Here is a 21,836-nt window from a genome sequence, read left to right on the forward strand (position 1 = left end):
GCTTGTTGATTCTATGAATCTTTTAAAGGAACCAGCTCTTAGTTTCACTGATCTTTTCTAGTATCTTTTAGTCTCTATTTCATTTATTTCTACTCTCAATCTTCATTTTTTCTTCTTCTGAGACTGTAATTTTTTAGTTGTAACATGTTCATAATTGTTTGTTGAAACATTTTGATCAAGCCTGCACTCCATGATGATCCATGTCAGGTACTTCTAACATCCTTTGTCACCTCAGTATTGGTGTATGGTGATTGATTCTTCTACGTAAGTTGAAGTTTTTCTGGTTCTGCATATGACATATGATTTTTGAATGAAATGTGGACATTTAAGTTATTATATAAGGAGACAAAGATATGCAATCTTATTTAAATCTTCTGTTCTAGCAGGTTTCCTGTGAGAAAGAAGGCACTGTCCCATTACTGGCAATTGTTGAGGTTTTTGTTTGTTGATTCTCCAGCACCCAGTCTGATCTATGAGGGATATATAAGAAGGTACATAAACAAAAAGAAATCGCTGTGAACTCACTGCAGTCCTGTTCCTTGGGTCCTTAGGTCCCTAGCATGTCTGTCTTCTTCTATCTACCTTTCAGAATATTATATTTGTTTTATATGTAATGTTGAGATTTTGGCTGTACTTAATAGAAGGAATAGAAAAGTATCTACTCCATCTTTCTAGAAGAAGTCTCAATAGTTTTTCTTTTTTTAACTGATAAAGGGTTATTTGATTATCTTGTTTTATTTCTTCTTGGATCCCTTATATAGGGCCACAAAAACTTAATCTCTATTCATATTTTATATAACAAATGTTTCTTAAGAAAGAAAAGTGTCTCACAGATGGAATTTCCAAGTATCTCATATTTTAAAAGTATATAAAGAATACAAAGTATACAAAGAACAGAAAGAATGCCACATAACCAAGGATGAACATATGAGTTTAGAAAATGTAAGGTCCAAATAGTGTCAGGAAGATTAAAAAAAAAAAAGTAAAAAAAATAACCCAAAAAACTGAAGCTCTCAAAATGCTAAGGAAAGCAAGGAGGGGAAACACTGTTTTCTTGAAATTGATGGTATAATAAATGAAGACTAAAAATAAAAAAAGGAAAGTATCTTAGCTCATTCACTCATTTGTAGGAGATTTGTTTAGTCATATAATATGGATTCAGTATTAGTGGTGAAAGATAGAGACCCATGAGATACAGTTTTTGCTCTCAATCATTATTTTAGTGAAACAGAGTGATCAGTCAATCATAATCAATGTGTAAAAGCTATGAACAATTTGTGGAAAGCTAATTTTACTGTGTCTATGGAGTTCAGGCAATGGTTTACAGAGGAGGTGACAGTAAAGGAAGAGAAGGAAATGCCAGGGAGACAGAAGAGGATATACAAAGGTTTAAAGGAATCAATGAGTCTGGACAAAGAGAGTGGTGCAAAATCAAGTTTAGAAAGACAATACATAGCTGTCATGCTAAAGAATATAGGCTCAAATCCCATGGTTAGCCTCAAACTACAAGAATTAAGTTTGATTTTCTCTTCCAGAAATTCTAAGTTCATGAAGCAAAAGAGAATCAAAACTCAGGATAGAGAAGTCATGATACAGAAGAACCTGGTCTCCTGGCTCATATAAAATATTTTCAGAAAATATAAAATCATTTGAAAATAAATCACTGACCTCGTTACGATCTTTGAGGAACAGTGAAGATTACGAGAGATGAACAAATGTCATTCAATTTGCACCTTCTGCCTCTGATTTCCTTTTGTAAACTATAGATCAGAGATATTTGATTTCTAGCCTATAAAAGTTTCCTAGAATAGATTACAAAGTGTGTGTGTGTGTGTGTGTGTGTGTGTGTGTTTATAAAAATTGATCATGAGCATCCAGGATGGGTTGACTGAACAAAGGTCATATAAATTGGCCTCATACCCATTTTTGACAGTATTACTAGGAGACATATCATATGATATTTATTTTTGAAAACATTTATGGATTAAAAACAAATGAATAGGTTTATTCAAAAAGTGGAGATTTATAGACTGGTGACAATAAAAGAAAGCTAGTGCCATGCCACTAGGTCTGTTCTTGGTCCTACTCAACCACATTTTTGGATGACAGGAGGGACATGGACATGACAAATGACAGAATAACAAACAGGGACTGGTTCCAACAAGATTAAGAGTACTAAATGTCTCAATTAGATCCCCTCCAAACATAACCATCAATTGGAGGAAACCACCAACTGGAGGAATCATCTTAAGCTCCCCTTTCTTTTGCATTCCTGATCTAGTCCCTCAGCAAGTCCTAAGGACTCTATATCCAAAATATAACCAGAATTTGATACATTCTCACTATCTTTACTGCTACCTTCCCAATTTAAACTGCCACTTTGGATTATGGAATAACCTCCTTATTGGTATTCCTTCTCCTACCCTTGTCTTCTATAGTTTATTCTCAATACAGCAGCCAAAGTCATACTTCTAAGATAAAAACAAAATTATACCACTACTCTATTCAAATTCTTCTAATATCTTCACATTTCAATAAAAATAAAAGTATTCCTAATAGCTTATAAGACCTTTAAATGTTCTGGCATTCCATTAACTTACTGGCTTCGTTTCTACTAATCTCTCCCTCCTTCACTTTGCTCGTGAGCCTCCTGGCTCTTTCTCACATTCCAGGTTAAATATCACAGTAATGTCATGAGAAATAGAATGAATTGCTGAATCATTATACTGTACACTTGAAAGTAATATAACACAGTATGTCAATTACATTTGAATAAAAAAAGAAGAAAACAACAAAAAATGAAGTTCATGAGATTAGTAGGGAAAAAAAATCAAAGCGATGGCTTGTGGCTATCGTTTGTTCACTGATATGAAGTGATGAAAAGGATACTTTACCACTGTGTTATTCTTTCCAAAATCCCACACCCTCAGTATAATCATGAGGAAAATATCAGACAAACCTAAATTGAGAAACGTGCTACAAACACCTGACCAATACTCCTTAAAACTGTCAAGGTCATGAGAACCAGCAAAAGGCTGGTCTCCTGAGACTGAGGAGACATAATGAATACTATGTAGTTGGCAGGAATGGATCCTCAACAACAAGAAGATGTTAATGGAAAAACTAGTGAAATCCAAAAAGGAGTCTAGAGACTAGGTTAAAAAAATTGAGTCTTCTAACCCATGAACATACACCTCCATTTGTTGAAATATTTGCTAATGCCTCTAGTAAGAATTTATAATTTTTTCACATGGTTTTAACACAGCTATTCACATTTTAGAGTTCCTGATGTATAAAGTTTAAATTATACAAATAAACAAAATTCAGCATATTGTTTATATCTAAAAATTTATCAAATTCCCTTATTTGTCCTAATAATATATTTGTATTCTTTTTTATATACAGTTAGATCATCTGTAAATAAGAGAGTTTTGTGTTTTTTCCTTTCTAATCCCTACATTTATTAATTTATTTTCTGGCCTTATTGCACTGGGTAGCAATTCAAATAAAAGGTTGATAGAAAGTGTGGTGGTAAGTATGGAAAGAGTGGTGATAGTGGAAATCATTATCTTGTTCTTGAGTGCAAAAAAAAAAAGTTTTCAACATTTTGTTATTAAGTAGAATATCTGTGATAGATTTTATAGAAATATGCTTTATTAGAACAAGGAAGTACCCTCTTTTCCTAGTTTGCTAGCTTTTATGATATCTGTTCATATGCACTAAATTCATACGTACTAAATGCTTTTTCTGTATGTTGAGAAGAATATTTGATTGTTCTCATTAAGTCTGTGTACTGTGGTATTTCTGAACTGGTTTGAGTGTTATTCTGACCTTTCATCCCACACATTTACATACATATATTGTATAACTAATATTTTGCTTGAATTACTGTGCCTATATACAACTGAGTGAGTCTGTAATTCTACTTTCTTATAGTTACTTCATTTTGGTATCAAGATTATGGTAGCCTCATTTAAAGAGCTGGGGAATCTTTCCACTTACACTAGGCTTTGGAAGCATTGTCCTAAACTGGAATTATTCACCCCTTGAGTGTTTAGAAAAACTTACCAGTGATGCCATCTGGGCTAGAATTTTCTTCATAGAAGAATAGAAAACATATATGTTTTATAATATATACATCTATGATATATATAAGTAACATACATATTTATTCAAATACACACACATATACACATATATAAATTATAATACAGAAAATTTTACTGTTTTCTTTCTTTTAGTGTATGGTTCTATGAATTTTAACACATGTATAGATTCATGTAACCACCACCAAGATCAGGATACAGAACTGTTCCACTATCTCCCCAAATTCTCCAGTGCTATCCCTTTAGAGTCACACTCTCCCTGCTCTAGCCCCTGGCACCACTGATTTGTCACCCAACATAGTTTGTCTTTTTGAAAATGTCAAATATATGGAATCAGACGGTCTGTAACCTTTTGAGACTGGCTTCTTTCACTCAGCATAATGACTCTGAGAATCTTCCAACTTGTTGCTTATATTTAGGTTGTTCCTTTTTTACTGCTAAGTAGTAGACCAATTATATGGATGTACTATAGTTTCCTTCTTTCACCTGCTGCAGACAGTGGGTTGTTTCCAGTTTTGGGCAATGATGAACAGAGCCTCCTTAGGCATCAGTGTACATGTTTTTGTGTGAACCTGTTTTGATTTCCCTAGGAAAAATACCCAGGAGTGGGACTGTTGGGTTAATGTTATAATAAACTGCCAAACTCTTTTCCAAAGTGACATGCCACTTACAATGAGCAATGTACAATAGTTTTGGTTGTTCCAGATCCTCATTACCTCTTTGTGGGAATATTTTGAACATTATTTCAATTTATTTAGAGGTTTTAGAACATAGTTTTCCAGTTATTCCCTAGCCAGTTTTGGTTAGAATTTCTAGGATCTTGTCCAGATCTTCAAATTTATTGGCATGCAGTTGTTTGCAATACTCCCTTTTACCTTGTCAATGTCTGTAGAATCTTAGGTATGTCCTCTTTTTCATTCTTAATTTCAGTTACTTATATATTCTCTTTTGTTTTTCTTGGCTAATTTTGTCAAAGGGTTGTTAATACTTTTCAAAGAATAGAGTTTTGCCTATGCTGACCTCTTGCATTGTAGGTTTGTTTTCAATTTTATATTACTTTCTTGTTTTTACATTTAAAAAACTTTTAGCTGTTCTTTTTTCTAAGTTCTTAAAAATAGATGGTTAACCCATTAACTTTAAGCCAGAACCTTTTCTAAAAATATGTACTTAAGGCTCTACATTTTCCTCTAAAAGCTTTTTATAAATATTCTATATAGTTGAAAAGTATTTTGTGATTACTAAGCATATTGTTTATACACCTTATGTATTTTTTCATATCTTCTATATCCTCACTGATTTTGTGTACTTATTCTATCAATGACCAACTGAGGTGTTATATCTTCCACAATGACTAGATTTGTGCTTTTCCCCTTGTACATGGTCTATTTCCCTTTCTATATTTTTGAGGTCTTATTATTAGGTACAAACACATTTAAAATAATCTTTTGTTATTATTATTATTATTAATTTTCAACTTAGTTAACATACAGTGTAGTCTTGGCTTCAGGAGTAGAATCAGTGATTTATTTCTTCCATGACACCCAGTGCTCATCCTGAAGAGTCCCCCCTTAATGCCATTCACCCATTTAACCCACTCCACCCCTCATCCCATCAACCCTGTTTGTTCTCTATATTTAAGGGTCTCTTATGGTTTTCCTCTCTCTCTGTTTTTATCTTAATTTTCCTTCCCTTCCCTTATGTTCATCTGTTATTTCACTTAATCTTTTATTATAAAGTGATCCTATTATCTACAATAACGCTTTCAAGCATTAAAAGTTGGTATCATCTGAAATTAGTCACAGCCACTTTTTGAAGCATTTTCATAGGAAATACTATTCATGTATCTATTTTTTCCATATATTTGTAATCTTCTCTGTTCTTACAACTCAGATCGTCTATCAAGGATATTTTTCCTCATGTCTAAAATACATTCTTTAAAATTTGCCTTAATAAGGGTCTACTGATAACAAATTTTCTGTTTCCTAACTTGTCTGGAATCATTACCTTATTTCACCTCCTTTCATAAAAGAAATATTTGCTAAGTATAGAATTCTATATTGGCAGGGATCTTTTTACTAGCTTCCATTGTGAGTACTGGGAATTCAGCTGTCAGTCGAACTGCCACTTTCACAAACACAATCTGACTTTTTCGAATTTACTTTTAGGAGTTTTCTTTTTGTCTCGGATGTTCTGCAATTTCACCATAATGTGAATAGGGGTAGATTTATTTATACTTCTTGAGACTTATTGGTCTTCTTGAGTCTATGGTCTTGTGTCCCTCACCGATTCTGAAAAAAATCTCTGCCATTATCTCTTCAAATAGTGCTACTTCCCTGTTCATTCTCTCTTCTCCTAGAATTAAGACATATGTTGGACTTTCTCATTCTATTCTTCAAGTTTCTTATCCTGTTTTTTTGTATTTTTCTATATTTCTCTGAGTTGTATTTAGTATAATTTCCCCATCTTCCCATTCTTTCTTTCTTCAATTCTGTTCACTTTTTGCTAAAATCAATGCTTTGAATCTGAATTTCTATTATTCTAATTTTTCATTTTTTGGAATTCAATTTGGTTCTTCTTAAAATCTGTTGGTTATATTTTATTCTATCAGAGTAGGTAATTTCAAATTTGTCTATTTTTTTCTTGAAAATTGACAATCATTTTATAATCTGTATCAGATAAATTTATTACTAATTACAGTCTTTATGGGTGAGTTTCTGCTTATCTTTGTTTCTGGTAATTGTCATTCATGTTGTTCTTTTCTTGGTAACTTATCTGGAAGATTTCTATAGTGCCAGTTTAAATGTTATGTTACTGCAACAGATCTGGATTTGCTTCTTCTTGGCACCCAGAAATATCAGCATAGGTACTTTAAAGTATCTACTTTAAATTCAGTTATAGATTGAGATTTATTAGGCTATACAGTAATGTGATTAAACTGTAAATTAATGTAAGACAGATAGTGTTACTCCTTGCCAGAGACAATCTTCCATTCCTCCAATCCCTGGCCAAGGCAGTTTTGTTTGCTAACTCCTGAAGATGGGAGAGGGTTTACTTTTAATTCACCATAGTGTTTCATACTGTCAAGATGTAATTCATACTAGGCGAGGATCTGCTATTAAACTTGGCTATTAAACTCTTAGGTGGTCCTAGGCTTTGTTTCTTCTCAGAGGCCTGAAAACTACATCTTACATTATCTTGGTTAGGCAAATGTCTGTAAGGCCAAGGAGTCTTCTATGCTGTGCTCCGCTTACCTCTATGGGTTCCTGTCTTCATGTAGATTTTATCTGTTAATGTCTTACTATCTAGCTAGCTCTTTTAAAGCTTTTGAGAAGAAAAAAAATAAATATATTTTTTTACATCTAGCATCATTAGTTATTTTCAGTGAGAGAGTTACTTCAAATAACTTATCCCAACATACTTTCAGACACAAAACCTCTTCGTTGATATTTCATCTTTGTTTTCCCCCCTCTATCTATCTCATTCTCCTATCTTCCCCTTTTCCAGAAAAAATCATTACCTTCTTGTTTCCATGTTAACACTTTGGATCAACTATACCAATGGACCAATTTTGGCCCCAGACAGAAAATATATAAGAAATCCTTGCTCCCAGAAGTTTTGAGCTCAGTATTATAGTTTAACAGGTTAATAGCTCTGCTATTAATGAGCTATGATAATAAATTAGCAATTTAATTTCTCTGGGTTTTATGTTCCAGAAGTCTAGGAGATGTCAGTCCTTACTTCTGTTATTTTACACACTGAATAAACCAAATCTTATACACCCCCTACATTCCTATTAAATCTCTTCCTTTTATTCTCATTCTAAGGCCATTTCCTTAGTTAAAAAGTCTCATCATTTATTTACTCCATTTTAATAGCCTCCTTACTCAAGGCACTACTGGTCTCATAACTAGCTTCTAGGGTAAAGTTCATACCTTGACTTAGCACACAACGCCCTTCATAGTTTTTGTTTACTTCTCTGATCTTATTTTCTGCAAACACCACTTGTTCAAACCTTTATGGCTTCATGTATATTGTTTCTTCTGTTTGAAACACCTTCTTTTCCTTCTCCTTTACCTAATCAACTTCTACTGGTCTTTTATAACTCAAGACCAGCACTGTTTCACTCAGAAATTCTCCTAGGATTTCTCTTCCTCTCTCAGATTTGAACATTCCTGCTTAATGTTCTCATAGAACTTTAAATTTACACTTACATCAAACTGTAATGAATTTGTGACTTATTTATCCTTCTCACTAATTAAACTATAAGCAATACAGAGACAGTCTTATTCACGTTTGCAATCCAATTCTTGCAGGATTTGCTTAATGCTATAAAATGAAGGGGCTGATTACATGATTTCAAAAGTTCCTGGAGCACCTGGGTGGCTCAGTTGGTTAAGTGGCTCTTCATTTTGGCTCAGGTCATGATCTCACGGTTTTGTGAGTTCAAGCCTCTCATTAGGTTCTGTGCTGCCAGTGCAAAGCCTGCTTGGGATTCTCTCTCTCCCTGCCCTTCCCCACTCATGCTATCCCTGTCTCTCTCAAAAATAAATAAACTTCAAAAAAAAGATTTTTGTCAGCTATAAATATGTCCTTCTGTAGAAATATTAACTACTGGTACTCTGTGCTACTATCAGACCCACCTTTACTTCCACAAGAGTATCCAGATTCTTGGACCTGCACATCTGACTGATGTCCCCAGACTGCCTAGCCTAGGTTTTTATTTCTTATTTAGATGACTTCCCCGAATGTGAACTCTTGCTGGGGAGGCTTCTCCTCGACTGACCTTGAACGTAATCACTTGCATCCTCTTTGCCTCTGACAACGCCCCTATTCCTGGTCCGCAACCCCTCTAATTCACAATATGTGCCATTTCCACATTCTTCTGTTTTGATACCACTGTTATTTAAATCCTGGCAAGACAGGCTACATAATTTAATTAGTTTATTAAAAAAAAGTATAGAGGAGGAATTTTAGATATGAAAGAAAAGACTATAGTCTAATTTCTTCATTTGAGAGATGAGGAGGAATGTTAAATCTTCAATGTAAGTAAGCAGAGAGACTCTCTCTCCTAGAGTGACTTCCACTAATCCTTCTACTCAACCATGCTTTAGTTTAGTAAAAGTAAAAATGTTAAACTTAAGTAAAAACTTAAAGCAAATGAAAGAATCACAGTACTTACAGGATTCTGATATATATGGGGAAATGGAAGAAGGGGTAAAGAACAGGGAGAAGGAGGGGGAGTGAGAAACTTTCAAACACTAAAAATACTCCCACGATTTATCCATTTGGGGATGTTTATTGAGTTCTGTTGCAATTTCACTGTACCAAAATATAATCTGTAGATTTCTAAGTAGATCCTTCATTTGAAATAATATTATGAAATTAAAGGTAGGTTCAATTATATCGCAGTATATAAAAAGCTTGATTCTAGTTAAAAGAGCTACTAAAACTCAATATACTATGTACATTGTACAAATAATCAGAATAGCTTTTATTACTGTTTCATAATCTACTTTTTGGTAAGTAAATGGATACCTTCTATTGAATTTAGTAGACGAATTCAGAGATTATTTCAAACCTTTCATCAAAGTTATCTTTTCAGTTAATATATATTTTTTAAAGACTCCAGTGGCCAGAATATTACATAGAATATTAAACTCACCGTCATCGTCCCAGCAGCTCTTAGCATCGCCTTCTCTTTCGCTGCTCCCCAGTAATGCCGTCTGGTCTGCAGGGAGGTCATCTTCCAGCACACCACCTTCACAATCTGCTGCGTCTGTGATACTTTCTTCTTCCACAATATGGAGTTTGTCTTCATCATCGGAATCTGAATTTGTTTCTACCACAGTATTATAATTTGTAACTGTAATACAAACAAGAAACAAATAATCAAAACCAACTAGCATAAAAATCAGTGTTTACACCTCAGTAAAAAGAAATTTTAAAAGTGATTTTGGTTAAGTGTTCTACAAATAGTAACTCATTTATTCTTACAAACTTCTAGCAACCCTATGGAACAGAGTATCTACCTATCATTTACTACTTATAACCCTGAAACCAGAAATGGAAACCAAGAACTAGGAAGGTAAGTAACTTGTCTAAGATCATGTAGCCAGAAGTAGGACCAGGATCTGAACTGTAGCAGTCTAGTTCTATATTCTGGGCTCTCACATACATTAAATACCTTCTCTAGTCATAATGAGTTTATTCTATGTGATACTGCTTATGTACATTTAGGACCTCAAATCTTTAAGGCATTAAAATTCAGAAATGAGTTAATCTCTCCTAATAACTCAACAGTATCTCATCAAATTTACCATAAGAAAGATATGTTCAAGCTGTCAATTGGGCCTATGCATTTCATATTAATCCCACATGGAATTCAAAAAGAATCCATCAAATCAATTTAGCCAAATTTTTACTTAAGGCATGATTCAAATAATGTTTGTATGTAAGTCTAATTTTGGAAAAAATAACTGACATCCAGAAGTTCTCAAATGGGCACCCTTCCCATATTTTTAATGAATTTAATAAAATTTAACACCAACATTATGAAGACAAATATGTATTTGGAATGACCACAGCACGCAGAACCATGAGTTAACAGTTGAGAATAAAATTCTCTAAAACAAATAATATAGTACAGTCAATATTTTTCCTTCAGAGTCCTTGTAATAATCACTCTACTGTGATAAATTATTTAGTACCTCATTGGGTATGGTCACTGGAATATCTCTTTTCAATTATTTGCAAGGTGATTCTTATTTGCTAAGCATGATTTAGAATGGAGTAAAAGGAAATCTTTGCTTTGTTCAGATAACTAAGCAATAATTACTTTCAGTTACTCTTTCCATTTCTTCCTTAAAATTTCCAACCATTCTTAAATGAAGGTAATAACCTGAATGTATAAATGATATGCATATATACCCCCTTCCCATATAAATACACACACACGCCTGACAACAAGAAGAAAGAAATGCAATCAGAAGTATGGATGCATATGTCAAGGTGAGAATGAATAAGCAAAAATCTCCAAAACCGCTTTTATAGATCTCAGGAAGACCCCTCAGCTACAAAGAGTACTGGTGTTACCCTTTCCCCTACATTAGAAATTCTTTAGTATCTTGTCAGAAGAAATATATCAAGTTTTGTTTTGTTACTAATACTTTAGTGTGATACATCTTTTTCCAATTTTTTTCCGAAGAGCAAACCACTTTCTAATTTCATTATAATACATGTTCAGTGCACAAGAATTCAGATAATATAAAACATGTAAAACTAGGAAAGGTTCCCCCCCAAAGTTTTCTTCCTTGACTCACTTTAAAGATAACAGTAACAACAAATTTTATTTATCTATGCTTGAGGTAGGCATGATACTAATCACTTTATGTAACTTATCTTATTTAATTGAAATGCAGACCTCACCTATATGCATATATATTTAGTGTAAATTTTCTAGATAAATGTATTGTTATCTTTAAATACACACTAATGGAATCACATTATACTGTTCCCTACCTAGTTTATTGTCAGTTAATAACATATCTTGGAAATTTTTCTATTTCAGTATACAGGAAGCTTCCTCATTTTCCTCTCATTAGCTACACCTCATTTCACTGTACAGACAGAATTTAACCAATCACCTATATCGATAAAATTTATGTTTCCAAGTGATGCTTAAGAATTAGTGACAATGTCATAATAAACTTTCTTGTGAATATATTTTTACATTGGTCATTCCTTCAATTTATTTGTCAGATATATTAGTAGAGATGGAAGTGCTGAGTCAAAGGGAAAACGTATTAAATAGATATGGAAACATGGGGAATTCCTCGTACTCCAGTCACACAATGAGTAAATTGTGCAACTGTATGTGGGGATAAGGGGAAGGATTCCTAAAGGCTGTTCCACAGCTGTCACTACACTTGGACACAGACAGTTGAAATTCTATTTTGTGAAGAGGTTTAGTGATTCTTCAGTATCTTGGGTTGGCCACTGGTGCTATACTTGCCTTAATACCGTCATTATCATTATCAATTTTGTTAGCTGTCGGTTGTCTAACCCTACATTTACATTTACAGTATTTAGGGTTTGAAAATTACACTATAATTAGCCTTTAAGACATATATGCATTGTGGTTCAAATATCTGCTTGCATGCTTCACAGTTTTCACTAAGTTCCTTTTACCTGAGTTTCTGCCCCTGTTTTATTCTGCCTGGGTCAGCTGGAGCCCTAAGTACTCTTCAAGAATATCTGTCATTGTCTAGGACTCTAGCAAAACTCCTTCCTGTCCCCCCAGTATGAGCTTCCATTTGGTATGGAAGATTATAAGTCAAATACCACAAACTACAAAGACTGCATATAATTTATACTTATTTTGGAAATGTTCCCAAAGCATGTTTTGAATATGTGGCATAAAACTTGAAAACATACTACATTTTAGTGGCTAAGATGGAAAAAAGACCAATAACTTATTCTAAGGCTTCTTACTATCTTCTGCTTCACAGTCACTTAGCTGAGAGAAAAAGAAGTGAAAATGGTTTATTTTGATTAGTGTACTTAGAAAATAGGCAAGCTTCCCTATGTTTCTGGATCCATCCTTTTGATGATCTACAGAACTAATTTTAAAAATAGAGCCTCAGTTGGGGTGTCTGGGTGGCTCAGTTGGTCGAGTGTCTGACTCTTCATTTCGGCTCAGGTCATAATCCCGTGGTTCATGGGTTCGAACCCCACATCTGCTTGAGATTCTCTCTCTCCCTGACCCTCCCCTACTTGTGCCCTCTCTCTTAAAATAAATACATAAACTTAAAAATAAAAAAAAAAGAGTCTCAGCAGAAAAAGCATAGAGAATAATGCAGGCCCTGATAAATTCTAGTAGCCAATGAAAATGTTCATTATCTCAATTTTCTGCCCATCTATCTCCATTCCTCTATACTTTTAAATCTTTGGCTAAAAAATATAATAAAATATAGTTTATCTAAAGCATGGGACATATTTTTTTAATTTTTAAAAATGTTTTTATTTACTTCTGAGACACACAGAGACAGAGCATGAGGGGGGACAGGCAGAGAGAGAGAGGGAGACACAGAATCTGAACCAGGCTCCAGGCTCTGAGCTGTCAGCACAGAGCCTAACATGGGGCTCAAACTCACGAACCGTGAGATCATGACCTGAGCCAAAGTTGGACACTTAACCAAATGAGCTATCCAGTCACCCCAAAGTGTGGCATATTCTTAAGAAACAGGTGATTATCACCTCTTGGTTTTGAGTTTTAATTAAAATAATATATTTCAAGAAAACAAAAATAAAGGGACTGGAAAAGGTAAACAGTTTTCAAAATCTTTCAATATAATTTACAATACAATATGAATTTAAATTCCTATTGAAAAATGGTAATATTTTGGGGGCACCTGGGTGGCTCAATTGGTTAACCATCTGACTTAGGCTCAGGTCATGATCTCACAGTTTGTGAGTTTGAGCCCCACCTCGGGCTCTGTGACAGCTCGGAGCCTAGAGCCTGCTTTGGATTCTGTGTCTCCCTGTCTCCCTCTCTTTGCCCCTCCCCTGCTCGCACTCTCTCTCTCTCAAAAATAATAATTAAAAAAAGAAAAATGGTAATATTTTTAATGCATTCTTATCGTCACTAGAATGTGGTTAAGGACACAGCGATTTCTTGGTGGTAGTTCTTGTTGGTATTATTTGTTAACATTTAATGCAGATATAACAGTATCCACTGCATAATGTAGTTGTGAGGGTCTAATGATTTAATAATGTATTGTGCTGAGATCAGCGTCTGGCACACAATAAAAGACTGCAGGAGTGTCTGCTATCATCATCATCTTCACACTCAATCTTTACAATAATTCCTAAGAAGATGGTATTGTTATATCTCCCTTTTATAGACCAAAACAACAACAACAACGACGACAAACCCAGAGTCTCTGAGTAACCCGTTTGAGTTATGTAGCCATTACTAAACAGAGTAATAGAGATGGCCTCAAATCCTGGTGTACCTGATTCCACAGCTCATATACTTTAACTACTATGTACAAAGCCTCTTGATTGAAAATTGTTATACTAATGATAAATATTCTTTAAACTTGTATTTTTGTGTCTAGCCTATTCTGGGGCCTTGGTATTCTATACTTAACAAAATGCCACTAAAACATTTTCAAGTGAATACAAAATTTTAACCATCAGAATCTCATTACAATATAACAGACGGTACACCATAGGGTAATATCATCATTATAGTCAATACACCTTTGAAAGACTTTCACATAACATACTATTGTTAGCACCTGACTGCATGTAGTACCATGTCAGCTTCACTAATTAAACTCTCATGTAAACATTTGTTTCTTAAGTAATGTACAATTATAAGAAAGAATTAAATAAGTTAGAGAAATATAGTTCCAAAAAAGAGCACCATAATCTCAACTTCAGTCATTAAGAGCTAGATCATCTACATGCTTTAGAAGTAAGAACCTTGCCAAGCACTGTTTATGGTAGCTCTGAACAGCAGGTTGGGCCTCATAGGGGAAGACACAGAGGGAGGGATAAAAGGAAGGAGCAAAGAGAAGGGACATATTTAACCTGCAGGTCCTTGAGTCTGGTCAGGTGATAACTGTGACATGTGTTGATGAAAACCACAGCCTGAGTCCATATTTCAACATATTTTCAGGCATAAAAATGCTTGTTTCCCCTTGGAGGGAAAGTTCTGCTTATATTATGCCATTAAAATACATGCTTAGCTATGTCTCACTCATTCTGATCAAACACATACTCATCTGCATGGTAGAAGAGAAAGATAAAATCTTTTAGGAAAAAGACATAAGACTGATGCTTAAAAAATAACAGAGTACTGGACTAACATTGTTCCATATATGTCAGACTAATACAGTGTCATAATTCAAGAAACATCTAGAAAAAGGAAGATCCAACATGGTGGATAAGTAGGGGGACCCAAAGTTCCCTCATCCCTCAAACATAGCAGTGTTGAAGCTAAAGGACTTTGAATTCCAAGAGTCCCAGCTGCAGAGTGGCAAAGACATCCCCAGGGACCCATGGGGACACCTGGTGGGTCATAGGTGCATGACTGCCAACAGGGAGAGATAAAACAGGTGGTGTAGGCATGGAGGGGAGGGATCACCTTCTGCGGAGAGACAAGGGGAAGAGAAAGAGAGGCTGGGCAATGGTAGGAATGTATCTTGACAAGAAAAAAGAAAAAAAAAACCCCACAGACCAGGAGGGACAAAAATCCAATCTCTAATTGTGGGGTTTTCTCTGGACTGGCACGGCTGCCCTAGTTGTGCACCTGGGGAGGAACGGAGCCAGCTTCAGCCTCAGTGACTACTTCAGAGGCTCAGTCCACAGTGGGAAGAAGCAATATCCTCCATGGAGTGCTGTGGGAAGAAGGTATAGAACCGTTCAAAGGACAAAGACTGCCTGCACCATCAGCCAGAGACCATGTATTGGTGAGGTGGAGCAGCACTTCCCCAGAATGGGGGCACATGGAGCTGGACCCTTTAAGACATCAGGGTTTAAATTCCAGACCAGTGTCAGGAAGGTTCGGGAGTCAGTGGAGCAGGACAAACCACCTTGTTTGTGCCTGTGGCACTGTGAGGATGGCCACATCCTCAGAACAGAGTGGTTTGGGACACCTGGTCTGTGGAGGAGAGACTGGGGGACTGCCATTTTTCTCCTCATCACCGCCAAGGTGGGGCTTCCCACAAAGGAGGTGGGACCCGCCTACATCTAACCACACCTCTCCATGCCTGGTAACTGCTTATCTACTGGAGCAGGATGATACTGACCAGCCAGACAGCCCTTCCTCTGTTTCCAGGGCACCCAGTGGCTTTGCATTTCCTGATTTAATTCTCTGATAATTCTTTTTTTTTTAAATGTCTTATTTATTTCTGAGAGAGACAGCATGAGTAGGGGAGGGTCAGAGAGAGAGGGAGACACAGAATCCGAAACAGGCTCCAGGCTCCAAGCTGGCAGTCAGCACAGAGCCCAACGCAGGGCTTGAACCTACAAACCATGAGATCATGACCTGAGTCGAAGTCAGATGCTTAACCAACTGAGCCACCCAGGTGCCCCTAATTCTCTGATAATTCTTAGGTGTGTACATATATATACATATATATATATATTTTTTCTTCCTTTTCTCCTTCATATTGTTCTCTCCTCTATTCTGGTTGTCGGTTTGTTTAAGCAGACATACTTAATCTATTCTCTTTATACGTGTTCTATATCTCCTTCTTTATTTCCCCCCCTCTCTCTGTTTTAGGCTGTATAGTTTCTTTGCTGGGTCAATTTTCTTTTCTTTTTTCCCACCCTTGTCATTTCTCTCTTTGATGGGGTAAGGTGTCTTCCATCAACATTGCCCACACCCTCTTGTTTTGCTGTTGCTGGTGTGTTTTTGTTGTTGTTGGTGTGTGTGTGTGTGTGTGTGTGTGTGTGTTTGGTCCTTGTTTTTTGTTTGTTTTCTTTTCCAGGGCTACTTCAACAAATAAATCAAAGCACACCTGGTGGAGGGTCCAAAACATCACTACCAGTAGGGAGATAAAAGAAACCAGAGTCACAACAACAGAGACCAAGTAACACACTCCAAAAAATAGCTCCTGAAGGGCCAGGTACTGGACAACGTATGACCCCTCTTTAACATAGAAGTGCTCGCAGATGGAGGACACATAAAAAGCTTTTAAAACACATAAAGGATAGAAAACTAGCCAAAATGACAAAACGGAAGGATTCTCCTGAAAAGAAATTCCAGAAAAAAATGACAGTTAAAGAATTGATCAAAACAGATATACAATATAACTGACTAAGAATTTAGAATAATAGTTATAAGATTAATCACTGGGCTTGAAAAATACATAGAAGACAGCAGAGAATCTATTGCTGCAGAAATAAAGGAACTAAAAAATAGTAATGGTGAATTAAAGCATGCTGTCAATGGGATGCAACATAAACTAGAGGCAGTGACAGCAAGGATTGAAGAGGTAGAGGGTAGAATAAGTGAAATAGAAGATAAAATTATGTAAAAAGATACAGCTGAGAAAAAGAGAGATAAAAAAAATTCTAGACCACGAAAGGAGAATCAGAGAACTAAGTGATTCAATGAAATTAATAATATCCATAACATACGAGTTCCAGAAGAGGAGAGAGAGAATGGGGCAGAAGGTGTACTTGAACAAATCACAGCAGAGAACTCCCCCAATCTGGGAAGTAAACAGACATTGGAATTCAGGAGGCACAGAGAACTCCCTTGAGACATAACAGGAATCGACCTTCTGCACAAAAATATCATAGTGAAACTGGCAAAATACAAAGATCAAGAGAGAATTTTGAAAGCAGCTATGGACAAATGGCCTTAACCTACAAGTGTAGACACATAAGGGTAATAGCAGACCTATCTACTGAAACTTGGCAGGCCAAAAGGGAATGGCAGGAAATATTCAATGTACTGAATAGAAAAAGTATGCAACCAAGAATCCTTTATCCAGCAAGCCTGTCATTTAGAATAGAAGGAGAGATAAAGGTTTTCCCAGACAAACAAAAACTGAAGGTCATCACCACTAAATCAGCCCTACGAGAGATCCGATCCGAAGGGGGGCTCTGTGACTGGAATGTTGCAAAGACCACAAAGGACCAGAGACATCACTACAGGCATGAAACCTACAGATAACACAATGATTCTAAATCCATATCTTTTTTTTCTTAAATAGTTTATTGTCAAGTTGGTTTCCATATAACACCCAGTGCTCATCCCAACAAATGCCCTCCTCCATGCCCATAAATCCGTATCTTTCAATAATACTGAATCTAAATGGTCTAAATGCTCCAATCAAAAGACATAAGGTATCAGAATGGATAAAAAACAAGACCCATCTATTTGCTGTCTACAAGAGACCCATTGTAGACCTGAGGACGCCTTTAGATTGAAAGTGAGGGTATGGAGAACCATCTACCATGCTACTGGAAGTCAAAAGAAAGCTGGAGTAGCCATACTTCTATCAGACAAACTAGATTTTTTTTTTTAATGTTTTATTTATTTCTAGGAGGGAGAGACAGCGTGAGCAGGGGAGGCTCAGAGAGAGAGGGAGTCACAGACTGAAACAGGCTCCAGGCTCTGAGCTGGCAGTCAGCACAGAGCCTGGCGCGGCGCTCGAACCCACAAACCGCAAGATCATGACCTAAGCGAAAGTCGGACGCTTAACCGACTAAGCCACCCAGGCGCCCCGCAGACAAACTAGATTTTAAACTAAAGGCTGTGATAAGAGATGAAGAAGGGCACTGTATCATAATTATGGGGGGTCTATCCATCAAGAAAAGCTAACAATTATAAATGTTTATGCACCCAATTTGGGAGAACCCAAATATACATAACAATTAATCACAAACATAAGCAGTCTTATTGGTAATAATGTGGTAATTTCAGGGGACTTTAATATTCCACTTACAGCAATGGACAGATCATCTAGGCAGAAAATCAATAAAGAAACAATGGCCCTGAATGATACACTGTACCAGCTGGACTTGACAAATATATTCAGAATATTTTTCATCCTAAAGCAGCAGAATACACATTTTTTTTTTCAAGTGTACATGGAACATTCTCCAAGACAGATCACATACTGGGTCACAAAACAGCCCTCAATAAATATAAAAGCATTGAGATCATACCATGCACATTTTCAGATCACAATGCTATGACATTTGACATCAACAATAGGAAAAAGGTTGGAAAACCTCCAAATGCATGGAGGTTAAAGAACATCCTAGTAAAGAATGAATGGTTCAACCAGGCATCAAGGAACAAATTTGAAAATATATGAAAACAAATGAAAATGAAAATATGACAATCATACACCCTTTGGGGGAGTTTGGGAAGGATACAGCAAAGGCAGTCCTAAGACGAAAATATACCGCAATCCAGGCTTATCTCAAGAAACTAGAAAAAAATCCCAAATACAAAACCCAACAGCACACCTAAAGGAACTAGAAGCAGAACAGCAAAGAAACCCCAAGCCAGCAGAAGAAGAGAACTAATAGAGATCAGAGCAGAAATAAACAGTACAGAATCCAAAAAGCAGTAGAACAGATCAGTGAAACTAACAGCTGGGTTTTTGAAAAAATAAACAAAATTGATAAACCCCTAGCCATATTTCTCAAAAAGAAAAGAAAGGACCCAAAGAGATAAAACTACAAATGCAAATGGACTTATCACAACCAATCCCTGAGAAATACAAACAATTATGAGAGAATACTATGAAAAATTATATGCTAACAAACTGGACAACCTGGAAGAAATGGAAAAATTCCTAGACACCTACACACTACCAAAACTCAAATGGGAAGAAATAGAAAATTTTAACAGATACATAACTAATGTAGAAATTGAATCAGTTATCAAAAATCTCCCAACAAATAAGAATCCCAGCCCTGATGGCTTCCCAGGGGAATTCTACAAGACATTTAAAGCAGAGTTAATACCTATCGTTCTCAAGTTGTTCCAAAAAGTAGAAATGGAAGGAAAACTTCTGGACTCATTCTATGAAGTCAGAATTACCTTGATTCCCAAACCACACAGAGACCCCACAAAAAAGGAGAATCACAGGCCAATATCCTTGATGAACATGCATGCAAAATACTCAATAAGATACTAGCAGATCAAATTCAAGAGCATATAATAAGAATTATTCACCATGATCAAGTAGGATTCATTCCTGGGCTGGCTGCAGTGTTGTTTCAATATTCACAACTCAATCAATGTGACACATCACATTAATAAAAGAAAGGGTAAAAACCATATGATCCTGTCAATAGATGCAGAAAAAGCATTTGACAAAATATAGCATCATTTCTTTATAAAAACTCTCAAGAAAGTCGGGATAGAAGGAAAATACCTAAATATCATAAATGCAATATATGAAAAACCCACAGCTAATATTATCCTTAAAGGGGAAAAAATGAGGGCCTTCCCCCTGAGATCAGCAATACAGCAGGGATGTCCACTCTCATCAGTATTGTTTACCATAGTGTTGGAAGTCCTAGCATCAGTAATCAAACAATAAAATGAAATAAAGGCATAAAAATTGGCAAAGAAATCAAACTTTCACTTTTCGCAGACATGATACTTTGCATGGAAAACCTGAAAGAGTCTACCAAAAGGCTGCTAGAACTGATACATGAATTCAGCAAAGTTGCAGGGTACAAAATCAATGTACAGAAATCATTTGCATTTCTATACACCTATAATGAAGCAACAGAAAGAAGAATCAAGAAATTGATCCCAATCACAACTGAATCAAGAACCATAAAACAGCTAGGAATAAACGTAACCAAAGATGAAAACTATAGAAAACTTATGAAGGAAATTGAGAAAAACACAAAGAAATGGAAAAACATTCCACGCTCATGGATTGGAAGAACACATAATGTTGAAATGTCAATACTACCCAAGCAATCTACACACTCAATGCAATCCCAATCAAAATTGCACTGGCATTCTTAAAGCTAGAACAAACAAGCCTAAAATTTGTATGGAACCACAAAAGACCCTGAATAGCCAAGGTAATATTGAAAAAGAAAACCAAAGTGGGAGGCATCACCATCCCAGACTTTAGCCTCTACTACAAAGCTGTAATCATTAAGACAATATGGTATTGGCACAAAAACAGACACATAGACCAGTGGAGTAGAATAGAGAACCCAGAATTGGACCCATAAATGTATGGCCAACTAATCTTTGACAAAGTAGGAAAGAGTATCCAATGGAATAACGACAGTCTCTTTATCAAGTGGTGCTAGCAGAAATGGACAGCAACACGCAGAAGAATGAAACTGGACCACTTTGTTACACCATACATGAAAATAAACTCAAAATGGGGATCAAAGATCTAAATGTGAGATAGGAAACCATCAAAAGCCAGAGGAGAAAGCAGGCAACAACCTCTCTGATCTCAGCCACAGCAATTTCTTGCTTGACATATCTCCAAAGGCCAGGGAATTAAAAGCAAAAATGAACTATTGGGGTCTCAAGATGAAAAGCTTCTCCACTGCAAAAGAAATAACCAACAAAACTAAAAGCAACTGATGCAATGGGAAAAGATATTTGCAAATGGCACATCAGATAAAGGGTTAGTATCCAAAATCTATAAGAACCGACCAAACTCAACACCCAAAAAACAAATAATCCAGTGAAGAAATGGGCAGAAGACATGAATAGACACTTTTCCAAAGAAGACATCCAGATGGTCAATCGACACATGAAAAGATGCTCAACACCACTCATCATCAGGGAAATACAAATCAAAACCACACTGAGATACCACCTCACACCAGTCAGAGAGACTAAAATTAACAACTGAGGAAACACCAGATATTGGTGAGGATGTGGGGAAAAGAAAACCCTCACGCACTGTTGGTGTGAATGCATACTGGTGCAGTTGCTCTGGAAAACAGTGTAGAGGTTCCTCAAAAAATTAAAAATAGAACTACCTTTTGACCCAGCAATAGTACAAGTAGGAATTTAGCCAAAGGATATAGGAGTGCTGATTCATAGGGGCCCATATATGAATGTTTATAGCAGCGGTTTCAACAATAGCCAAAATATGGAAAAAGCATAAATGTCCATCAATTGATTAATGGATAAAGATGTGGTTTATATATCCAATGGAATACTACTTGGAAATGCAGAAGAATGAAACCATGCCATTTGTA

At 35.9% G+C, this 21,836-nt stretch overlaps 1 protein-coding gene across 4 annotated transcripts in view; it reads right to left on the reverse strand.

The window, feature by feature from the left end:
* ZEB1 (zinc finger E-box binding homeobox 1) overlaps positions 1-21,836 on the reverse strand; it is a 200,787-nt gene that overhangs the window by 54,723 nt on the left and 124,228 nt on the right. For all 4 annotated transcript variants that reach the window (XM_077771710.1, XM_077771708.1, XM_077771709.1 and 1 more), the window contains exon 2: positions 9,769-9,969. In XM_077771710.1, coding sequence (XP_077627836.1) covers positions 9,769-9,969 — 201 coding nt within the window. The remainder of the gene's footprint in view (positions 1-9,768; positions 9,970-21,836) is intronic.

Source organism: Crocuta crocuta, unplaced genomic scaffold (assembly GCF_008692635.1).
Source record: "Crocuta crocuta isolate KB4526 unplaced genomic scaffold, BGI_CrCroc_1.0 scaffold457, whole genome shotgun sequence".
Taxonomy (NCBI): domain Eukaryota; kingdom Metazoa; phylum Chordata; class Mammalia; order Carnivora; family Hyaenidae; genus Crocuta; species Crocuta crocuta.